The sequence below is a fragment of a genome, unplaced genomic scaffold, assembly GCF_019419815.1.
Source record: "Pyrus x bretschneideri cultivar Hongxiangsu unplaced genomic scaffold, Pyrus_bretschneideri_v1 Contig10, whole genome shotgun sequence".
NCBI lineage: Eukaryota > Viridiplantae > Streptophyta > Magnoliopsida > Rosales > Rosaceae > Pyrus > Pyrus x bretschneideri.
Window position 1 is genome coordinate 4,197,102 of NW_025999391.1, and position 11,804 is coordinate 4,208,905.

At 37.1% G+C, this 11,804-nt stretch overlaps 2 protein-coding genes across 2 annotated transcripts; one reads left to right on the forward strand and one right to left on the reverse strand.

Moving 5' to 3' along the window:
- Positions 1-574: 574 nt before the first annotated feature.
- On the forward strand, positions 575-1,186 carry LOC125480343 (uncharacterized mitochondrial protein AtMg00810-like). The gene has a single exon (XM_048591064.1). The coding sequence runs from the start codon at positions 575-577 to the stop codon at positions 1,184-1,186; it is 612 nt and encodes a 203-aa protein (XP_048447021.1).
- A 5,666-nt stretch (positions 1,187-6,852) lies between these two features.
- Positions 6,853-10,210, reverse strand: LOC103949546 (probably inactive leucine-rich repeat receptor-like protein kinase At5g48380). Its single transcript, XM_009360661.3, has 3 exons — positions 9,698-10,210; positions 8,377-9,319; positions 6,853-8,184 (listed from the first exon to the last, which is right to left on the reverse strand). Exons 2-3 carry the CDS (start codon positions 9,235-9,237, stop codon positions 7,165-7,167), a joined length of 1,881 nt encoding a protein of 626 aa, XP_009358936.2. The 5' UTR covers positions 9,238-9,319; positions 9,698-10,210; the 3' UTR covers positions 6,853-7,164.
- Positions 10,211-11,804: the final 1,594 nt, after the last annotated feature.

Here is an 11,804-nt window from a genome sequence, read left to right on the forward strand (position 1 = left end):
AGCATTTGATACACTACAAACTCAAGGTACTTGGGTTCTCGTTCCTTCTTCTTCTGGTAAAAATGTTATAGGCAGTAAATGGGTCTATAAAATTAAAAGGAATTCTGATGGTACAATATCCAGATACAAGGCTAGGTTCATTGCTCAAGGCTTTAGTCAACAAAAAGGTTTAGATTACACAGAGACTTTTAGTCCAGTGGTTAGGCACACCACTGTGAGATCGATTTTAGCTTTAGCTGCAACTCATGAGTGGGAACTTAGGCAACTCGATGTAAAAAATGCTTTCCTTCATGGTGACTTGCATGAAGAGGTGTATATGTCTCAACCTAGAGGTTTTGTGCATCCTGATTATCCTACAAATGTTTGCAAGTTAGTAAAGTCTTTATATGGGCTTAAACAAGCTCCTCGAGCTTGGAATGATAAATTTACCAGTTACTTGCAAGCAATGGGTTTTCAACCATCTCTTTCAGATTCTAGTTTGTTTGTCAAGAAAACTGGTGATGATGTGGTCATTCTTTTTTTGTATGCTGATGATATTATCATCACAGGATCTAGTTCTACACAAGTTTAATCGATGATAGACACTTTGGCTAAAGTCTTTGGTCTCAAAGATATGGGTAAATTGGCTTACTTTTTGGGACTTCAAGTAGAATATAAGTCCAATGGTGATATATTTGTTAATCATGCTGAGTATGTGAAGGATTTTATACATAAGGCTGGGATGGATGACAGCAAGCCTTGTTCAAAACCTTGTAAACCTAACAACCAAGTTCTTAACACTGAGGGTATTCTTCTTCTTGATCCAACACAATATCAAAGTTTGGTTAGAGCATTGCAATATCTAACCTTCACTAGGCCAGATATTGCATTTGCTGTCAACACTGTTTGTAAGTACATGAATTCACCCACATATGTCCATTTTGGCATGGTAAAACGCATTCTGCAGTTTTTGCAAAGGACTCTCAATTGTGGTCTCACACATGCATCAGGAACTTCAATGACAATGAATGTTTTCAGTGACTCAAATTGGGCTGCTGATTTGAACACGAGACGGTCAATTGCAGGATATGTGGTTTATTTGGGGACAATCCTATCTCTTGGCAATCCAAGAAGCGAGCTTCTGTTTCAAGGAGCTACTGAGGCAGAGTATCAAGCTCTTGCTCATACAGTTGCTGATATAGCATAGATCAGATTAATTCTTCGAGATGTCCATGAATTCATATCTTCTCCTCCCTTGATTCATTATGATAATCAGTCAGCCATACCCCTTAGTTTGAATCTGGTTCAACACTCTCGAATCAAACATTTGGAAACTGACTTCCATTTTGTCCGAGAGAGGGTCTAGAAGGGAGATCTAGTGGTTCAATATATTTCAATGTGCTCACCAAAGGTTTACATCGTCCTGATTTCCTTCGCCACTATTTCAATCTTAAGCTAGCTTATCCCATCTAAGATTGAGGAGGGGGGCATTGGATATAGTTGCCAAGTCATTCAAAGTGCCACATCAACAGTGGCTTAGGAGATAAGTCAGTATATGGTTGAACCGATTATATAGATTATAAATAGCATTCTCTCCTTGTATTAGATAAGTGATTGTAATAACTGTTTCTTTGTGAAATATATCAGAAATAAATCTTTCTTTCTCTCTAAGTTTTCTCTATGTTCTTCAAATTTGCAATTCCTCCATGACTGTTAATAGTTTTCCCTAAAAATGGTGGAGTGGGCATATAGAGCAGAACAAGAACCTTAAAACAATGCAGCTATAAAAGTACCTCACAAATTTAAAATTGTAACATGATGATTTTACATTTGTATGTCGAAGAAAAGCAGGTCCAAACGAGCATAACTCATATATCTATACTACTATTAAGAAAATTCTTCTTGTTAACCTTTTAAGAAAATGACAATCATATCCCTATTTTTTATATTTTACCTTCACTTTTAATACACAATGTTTACATAAGAAAGACAAAACAATAATTATGTACCTTTTAATAAAATGATAATCATATCCCTATTTTTCCTATTTTACCCTATATTAAGAAAAAAATATGCATCATCATTGTCTCATACTTTTTTTTTTTTTTTACAACATTGATATTTTTACACTAAAGAGAGGAGGAGTTCGGCAAAGTCACACAACAAGATTCGAACTTAAAACCTCTCACTTCCAAGTGAAGAGAGGTCCCATACTCTTTTTTAAATTTTGAAAACTAATCACTCCTGAATCAAAAACAAAAAATAAAATGAAATTGTTCACACACACAAAGTGTGTGCTCATCTGCTAGTGCAATAATAATGTTCATTGCTGTACACAAAAGCGGATAATTGCAGAAGGGTACCGGCCACATACTAATACCTCTCACCTTTTATTCAGGTCATCTCAATCATCTCTCGAGCAACAATAAGTTCGCCTTTACAGTGACCATCGCCATTGTCTGTAGGCATCATCATCCCATCTTCGATTGTGAAGTTATATTTCTCCCCAATGGCTCTTAGAAGCTGGTATACGTCCAAAATAGTTGGACTCTCCTTTGAAGTCTTCAGGGGCTTTAGAAATGTGGGTAGCTCTCTCACCGGTCACCTACTCAAGAATTACAGTTCCGAAGTTGTAAACATCTCCCTTTGTTGGGTCTTCTGTTATTTCTTGAGCTCTTATCATTGTTGAATTTATTAATATACTTCGAGAGAATTGTTATTAGCACTCCAAAAATCTCATTCTACACTCCAAACTTTCTATATTAGAAAAGAAAAATACACTTGTGAGAGTGTAGAATGAGATTTTTGGAGTGCCAATAACACTTCCCTACTTGCAAAGTTTGTTTCATTTATTAACATATGTCAATTGTGAAAATTTTCTCTTATAATTTGCAAAGTTTGTTTCATTTATTAACATATGTCAATTGTGAAAATTTTCTCTTATAAATTATGATTTGCAAACTTTAGGGACAAATGAGAGCTGGGCAGGGAGGCGATACTAGTTATCAAGTCAAAGAGACGTCTGGCCGAATTGATCATGTGTGTATCTTCAAGGGGCACAGTTGTGCTATTATACTTGCAAGAAATTTTTTAGCGTGACAACCACACTTCACCTGGTATTACTAATCTCCTTGTTATAATATGAAAAGAAAATAAGTTACAACATGCTTCAAAAAAAAAACAAATAAGTTACAACATATCATGAAAGTAGAATACAGTGTTGCTGGCTACCTCGGTTTAAATCCTCGATAAAAGACCCACAAACTACGTACACTGGGAGCTCTTGGAAGGAAAAACAGAAAGACAAAGGAAAAGCAAATCCAAAACCAGCTGCTGCTGCTATCACAACACTGCGACTTCAAAACCTTAACTAGACCAATGGACGTCGTCACTTGAGACGACCGGCAAGGCGTCAACGTGCCACCGCAGAGTCCACTATTGTTTGTTGTAATAAAAATAGTAGCATTACCAAAGTCTGGGACTTGACCAGACAGAAGATTGTTGGCCACGGTAAATCTTGTAAGCCTAGAGAGCTGGCTAAGTTGTGGAGGAATTTTACCCGTAAACTTATTGTTATCAAGCATAAGCACATTCGTATAGGTACACTTGGAAAGATTTGCTGGGATTGACCCGGAGAAGCTGTTGGATGAGAGATCAAGATAAGTAAGGAACGGAAGGATCTACCAATATCAGTAGGACGAGGTCCGTTAAGCTTGTTTCTTGAAAGATCTAGGCCTGTTAAGCTTGTGCAGTTTGCTACACCCTGAGGAAACTGGCCCTTGAGTCCCAAATCCGAGAGCTTGATATTTAAAACTTTGCTCTCGTGAGGGTGCCAACAATCGATTCTAATAAAGTTACAAGGGAAACCTTCAGTCTTGCTGCTGAAATCACATGAAGAGTTTAAGTAGCCTAGAGGGTCGTTAAGCGAGTCTTTGATACTTTTTAAGCAATTGAGACAGCAAAGCAGAAGCTACAACTAAGCAATAACCAGAACACAACACCAACAAAAATTCCAAGATGTTGTGCGGGACTGAACAGCGTAAGAATTAAGAAAGCCATGCATGCATCAAAATATAGCCTAAAGATTTTGTTATGTGATTAACGAAGCTGATGATCAGAGCGAAATGAAAGATAGTACTGAAGCTTCAGAAACTATCTAGCTTTTAATGACACTTAGATCAAAGAACCCATAGAAGGGGTTGTTTTAAATTTCAATAGACAAGAAAATGCACATGGAAAAATGAATAAGTTCAACTCACTTTAGTCCCAGTCTTTGTAAGAGATATACAAAAGAGTGATTTATACGTCCGTTTGGTGTCATTTGTTTCTTCTAGTAAACAAGTCCGACTGGTCCTGGCTAGTCAGGAAACGAGAAGAAACCTAACATGTACCATGGAGCTAATGATTTCGAAAATATGGTGTGTGCCTGTGTATATGTGGAATAGGTTTGATGAAGTGAGTGAGGGCAGGAAAAGCTTATCAGGGCGTTTTAAGGGCCATTCATCTTATCACGCTTAGAGGAGATTCTTAGGCCATCTCCAACCGAAGGGTCCAGAGGGCTGAAAATAGCCCGAAAATCGGCTGGCGCAACCCAGCCACTCAGCCCTAGGCCGGGCCACAAATTCAAAACCAACGGCTAGCTGACGTCAGTTATCGTTGGATTTGAATTTTTTTTTTTCTGCCAACATTTTTAAAAAAAATTTAAAAAAATTCTTAATTTTTTTCCTATAAATATCTAAATCATTCCTACACCATTTGTCATATAATTTTCACCATTCCATACTATCTCACTTCATTCTATTTCAATTCTTCACATTCTATTTTCTTACCTCTTCCAATAATCTTTCCTTCAATTTTTTCAATAATTTTCAAATGGTCTCATCTGCAATGAAAGGTAAGGCTTGAACCCGAAAAAAAGATGAAGTTCTTTGCAGGTCTTATAGATGGTCTCAGAAGATAGTGTGAGGGGGAGTTCTCAAACAAGTGAAGGTGTTTGGACTCGTGTGTCCAAAAAATACTATGAGTTCTGAGAAGGCACCACTTCATCGAATACCCAAAACCACGAGAGTTGTTCTTCAAGATGGTAGAAATATTTTCATCCAAGTTTGAATAAATGGCATCAAGCACTGTTAGCAGCCACAAGTAAACATGAAAGCGGCACCAATTACTACTACGAAGTAAGTGTTTTCACAATTTATTTTAAATCTTTAATTATATTACATTTAATTTCATAAATTAATTTTCTTTAATTTTTGTAATTATATTTTCTAGGTACGCCAAACGGAGGAATTGTATATGGAAGGCAGCTCGAAATCCTTTCAGCATCACGGTTGTTGGGAAATTTGTAAAGGGTGGGTGTTATTTGAAGATCTACCTCAACATAGAGTAGGTCCTACACCGATGTTCGGAACTGCATCCTCAACTATAGATGGGGATGAAGATGGATCTCCTACCGTTCAAGAAACAAGGGTAGAAAATCCGTCTTTGGGTGAAGGTGGGACGAAACAAGGCCTGAAAGTTGAAGGAAAAGGGCAAGGCAAAGGATGATTACGCCGCTCAACAGGAAGTGGCGACGTCATTGCAATTAATGGCAGAGCAAAATGTCATTGCTCCGGAAGAAAGGAACTGTAGGCATGAAAAACGGGCCAAACAAATACAAGAAGAGATGGATGATAGGACTATGCAAAGGAACACTTCGGATTACACTCCAATAAGTAAGGCCTATTTTGATAGGAAAAAGAGGGAAATTATGGCCTAGCGACAGTTGTTTACCTCCGACTATACACCTACAATGTCGAATGATGAAGATGATGATGATTATAGACTTTAAATTTAAGTAGCTGTAATTTATAAATTTAAGTCCTTGTAGTTTTTAAATTTTCGTTGTAGTTTTTAAATTTTCGTTGTAGTTTTTAAATTTAAATTGTTGTAGTCTATAAATTTAAATTATATTTGACCCTATAGCCCTTTGGACCTCGGTTGAAGATGGTTTTTTGTTACAGGGTTATGTTTGGCATGTGGTCCTCTGACCCTTTGATTAGAGATGGTAAGAAATATGGCCCTATACTGTTCATTAAAATATTAATTTCTTGGAATGCTATAGGGTCAAAGAGAGCCATCTGGCTCTGCTTCGGTTAGACATGGCCTTACATGTTACTCGAAGTATATCCCTATCACCAACCTGACAACTAGTAATCTCTCATGTATTCAAAGGTACGAATGGACAAAGAATCACCAGTTGGTGTACTTGTCAATACGTTGGGTCCAAAAAACTGATTTGGTCTCTTTAACATTACTCTTTATCATATAATAGTCATCATACAACTCAAAACCCTCGACCCGCTTCGAGTTGTCTCTCTCTACAACTTTTATTTACTTTCTTTCGAATCAAGTTAGGTTAACTTGGGACCTTTTCCAACGCTGAAAAGAGAGAGTACCACCAATAGCTAGTTGGCATATATCAGAGCTTAAGATCATATTACCTAACTGAAACCACAAAAACCCTAGCATTAACTAGTTAAGTAGACCAAATTTAAAGAAGAAAACGGGACAAATTCAAACGCTAGCGACAGAACATGAAACCAATACCATGACCGATTATGTGACCTCTCTAACATTAGTCGCGGGTATATAGTAGTAATTTGTCTTACTACACAAAGCACTCAACAGCTCTGGCAATGCATGACGCACTAAACACTTCGGCAATGCGTCTGAGTTCTCGTTTCAACTTCTATTTACTTTCTTTCCAAGTTTCCCATCGACTTAGGTTTGGGTAAAAAAACAGTCAAGAAACAAAATTCTCTGAAAATGGTGCTGAAAAGCAGATAATGAGATGTGGCAGGGACGAAAAAGAGATTATAACACAAAAGAGAATGAAGAACAGAATCTTGGCGTCGTCTTCCTTCTATAGGAATAATACATTCAATACAAATGCAACTTCACACCTCACAAATTTACTGAAAGGTTGTTCTAATGAAGAATATTAAACAAGTTGGGTCATAAGGGACTCGCCTTACACATTAAAAGATTCTAACATGACGATTATACATTTGTATGTCGAAGAAAAGCAGGTCCAAACGTTAACTCAAGCATAACCATATATGTATAAATAATGCTTATCACAGTACACAAAAACAGATAATTACATAAGGGTACTGGCCACATGCTAATATACTCTTACCTTTTTCAGGTCATCTCAATCATCTCTCGAGCAACAATAAGTTCGCCATTACCATCACCATCGCCATTGTCTGTCGGCATCATCATGTCGTCTTCGATTGTGAAGTTATATTTCTCCCCTATGGCCCTTAGAAGCTGGTACACTTCAAACATAGTAGGCCTCTCCTTAGCAATAGGCCCCACACAGTTGCACGCAACTTTAAGAAACTGGAAAAGCTCCTCATTCACACCCTTCCCAACCAAAGATTTGTCGAGCGCATCCTGGAGTTGAGCTTTGCCTGACAGCTGTGTAATCCATTCCACCAAATTTCCTTTGAAGTCTTCAGGGGCTTTAGAAATGTGGGTAGCTCTCTCACCGGTCACCAACTCAAGAAGTACAGTTCCGAAACTGTAAACATCTCCCTTTGGAGTGGCCACTAGAGTTCGTGTATACTCGGGAGCAACATATCCCAGATCCCCAAACTCCCCATTCACAAACGTACTCAAATGTGTATCAATTGGATTCATGAGCCTAGCTAGCCCAAATTCAGATATTCTGGGCTCAAAATCTGCATCCAGTAAGATGCATTTGGAGCTTATGTTTCGGTGGATAATTCGAGGATTGCAGTTATGATGGAGCCATGCTAATCCTCTGGCTGCCCCTATCCCAATTTTTAGCCTAGTTGGCCAGTCCATAATCTTTGCACCTTCAGCATCTGCAGGATGTAGCTGATCGTGGAGGGTACCATTAGGCATGTACCTATAGACCAATAGCCTTTCCCTCTTTGCCGTGCAAAAACCTAAAAGAGGAACCAAATTACGGTGCCCTATATTTCCCAAAGTAGTCATCTCAGACAGAAATTCTTTCTCAGAATGTTGAGATTCCTGCAACCTCTTGACCATAAGTGGAGTGCCATCATCGAGCACTGCTTTGTACATCGTTCCAGTTCTTCCTGTCCCAATGATATTGTCTTTGCAGAAACTGTTGCTGGCCCTCATGAGATCACTCAGCTTCATTTTAGAAATCGACTTCTCAAACATGGAAACCTGGAGTAAACTAGCTTAATTAGAATGCAATACGATTCAAAATTTCAAACTACCAGAAAAGGAAACATAAATTTGAGTATTTAAAACCAATAAAACATATAGAGAGAAAGAAAGAGAAACAGAACCAATAAAATTATCATTATATGTAAATATTAATTTGTTTCTAACAAAATATGCTCTGTAATAGCTTGCCTTGATGGCTTTCGTTTTCTTCAAACTCTTAGCCCACTTGTTCCCTTCAGGGTCCTCTTCCTTCTTCTTTGCAGACACTCTACGCACAAAGAACAACAAGGCAAATACCACAATTAGTGCTGCAAACGTTGCACCACCAACACCAGCTGCCACAATAATTACACTGTTAGACTTCTTTTTAACTCCCCGGCACAGATCAAGAGGCGTCCCACAAAGTCCAGCATTGTTTGCATAACTTTCTTGTGTAACTGCAGTACTGTTACCAAAGGATGGGACTTGGCCAGACAGCTGATTGTTTGCCACGCTAAATGTTTTAATCCTACCGAGCTGACCAAGCTGTAGAGGGATGCTACCGTTGAACTGGTTGCTGTCAAGCTTAAGCACATTCAGATAGCTACAATTGGAAAGATTTGTTGGGATGTGCCCTGAGAAGCTGTTAGATGAAAGATCAAGAATTGTAATGAACGAAATAATTCTACCAATATCTTCAGGAAGAGGTCCACTGAGCTTGTTGCTCGAAAGATCTAATCCTGTTAAGCTTGTGCAATTTGCTACACTCCGAGGAAACGGACCCTTGAGTCCCAAATCCGAAAGCTTGATATTTAAAACTTTGCTTTCGTGAGGGTGCCAACACTCGATTCCCAGAAAGTTACAGATGAAACCTTCGGTCTTGTTGTTGAAATCCCATGAAGAGTTTAAATAGCCTAAAGGATCCTGAAGCGATGCTTTTAGACTTTTCAAGCAGTTTATATCACTCTCAACAGCAAAGCTGAAACTACAACTAAGCAATAACCAGACCACACCGCCAAAGAAAATACCAGGATCTCGTCCATTCAACAACATATACATCGAAAAAGCCATCACAAATCACCTAAATTCGCTATTTATTGTTACCAGAACTCAATATACTGAATCCACACTCCAGCAATAGTAACACCAAGCCCTGAAACAAATTCAAAAGCAACAAGAAATGAACCCAAATCAGACCAACAAACACTCAAGTTTTACAAAAATTTAGCCTTAATTAACACCAAATTTGGGAACAAATTATGAAAACAACACAGGAAACAAAACCCAATTCATCATCTCTATACCAAAAGGTGCAAATACAGGTGTAAAAAGCAACAATTTAATTGATGAAACATGCAAATTCACAAAATACAAAGTAGAACAAACACACAGAAAGTTCAAAGGCCTTACTTGATCCAATTGAGTTGACCCAAGTCTCCAGAAACACAAACTTATACACACATATATATATATATATATACAAAAATCCAGCTAAAAGTTTAAAGCTTTGGGAAAATTTCAAAAAACCCACCTGAGATAATTCACTTGCAGAAAACACAGATGAATCGAAGAGCCCGGAGAGGGGTTCTTGAATCCACAAAGCTTCCTTCTTTTTCCACAAAGACGAAGACTTCCAGAGTCAACAAAAACGCAAGTGCACCATACGATTTATATAAATAATACCCAATAATTTTTTCGGGAAAATTGGAAAAAGGGTGTGTGAATGCGAGGTGGATTTAGCAGGAAAAAAGAAAACAAGGTTTGGATGGAATGGGATTTGCGAAGAAAAGAGAGGAAATGAGAGAGGGTCGACGGGTCAAAGAAGGCACGGCCATCTTTGTCAAACTTAGCGACGACTTGGGGAATGCTGTAGTGCTTTTGGCTCAATGGACTCTTGACCTTGAGAGAGTGCTTGACTGCTATTTACTGTTTAGAAGTGTGTTGCTATTGGTTTATAGACCGTTAACAGTATGAAAAGCTTCAGCCTTTTCTGTGCGTTTGTGTTCAACCACTCCTTTTTCTCCATGGATAAAACTATGGAACAACGCGTCATTCAGAGAAATGTGATGCTATTAATTTACGCTCAACGTTATTGAGTTAAAGGTTAAACCAAATTTAATTGAGCTTTTTCGTATTTAGAGAATGAGTTTATAAGGAAGCTCAAACGCAATTGCGATTCGCTAGACCTTATAATTTAGAGGGTCATTATCATAAGGACGTAAACCTTGTAACTTAAAAGACAAACGTCATTCAACCAAAAATATGGCAGCGGAGCACTTCATGAAACTAATATAAGTATTAATGAACAGACATATGCATTATAAGATGAGTAACAACACATGTCGAAGTGACGATGACAACAAAAAAAAGTTATTCATTAGATTTATTACAACTAGGTTCATGAGATTCAAAAGTAATTTCCTTTTTACTGCACTAAGATTCACAAAGTAAAGTTTGTAAGTTTTTTTGTTTTTTAATGAGTCAAGTTTGAAACTTTGAACTTGAATGAGTAGCTACTTGTTAGAAGTGAATGCAATTTATGGTTGAGTGAGGGCAGTTCGACATTTTCTACGGCATCCATTTCCCCAGCTAACATTTTTGTACTTTTTATGAAAGATATTTGTTTCCTTCATCTCTTTGTATTCATGAAGTGGAACAAACACATGTTATGAAATTAATTTCAGCTTGGACATAATTTCTTTTGTGTTTTATTTATTAACAAATTGTCGTCCAAGAAATTCTAACTTAGAAATCTCCATCAACATTGCGAATAGGTTGCTGGACCAAATAATTATATGTAGGACATATTACCTTTTGTTAGCTAATCTTGAACAATAATTACTTTTAATATAACTTTTTTGTTTTGGGACAAAACTCCAATTAGATCAAATTTTAAGAACCAGTATTCCAATTTCTCTTAAAACAAATATTCTATTTGGTTACACATATTTATAGGTTTAACATTTGCGATAAGCTTGTAGCTTTAATGGTTCAGAACATTTACATGTGCACTCCAAGTCTAGGTTTTATTTCCCATATTGCTTATATGTAAAAAAAACGATTTTTTCATTAAGCATTTGGTGTGATAGAATGCCAACGTGACTTGCATGCCATACTTTATGAAAAAGAAAAGGTCATTCCTCATGTTTTATTTATTTATTTATTGGCAATGCTTCCCTCTTGTTTAAAGGTAGAGTTTTTTCACAAGTGAGACTCTTCGTGGATTCTATGTTATTTTTATTTTTTGCACAATATTTTATAATGTTAGTATGGAAAATGATGTTAAATTGTGAAGTGACAAAGAATTCATGAAGTGTCTCATTTTGAGAGAATTTCTTTAGCATTTCTCATAAAGGTATCAACCTCATCCTCATTGATGGTTAACTACATTTCTACAATTAGTTGCTCTTGCCATTAATCCTCATTAGATATTAATAGCGTTTACCCACACAAATGACCCATTGAAGCATGAGAAATTCGGAATTTATTGGATGAGTATTTTCAAACAACAACGTTTATTATGTTCATGTCTCCCCTTAAAGGGAATGCGCAATAAAACTCAATGTGATGAACCGTTGAGGAAATGAAATAAAACAATTTTGTTCTCCTAGATTTTGTAGGAGGTTATTTGACTTTTG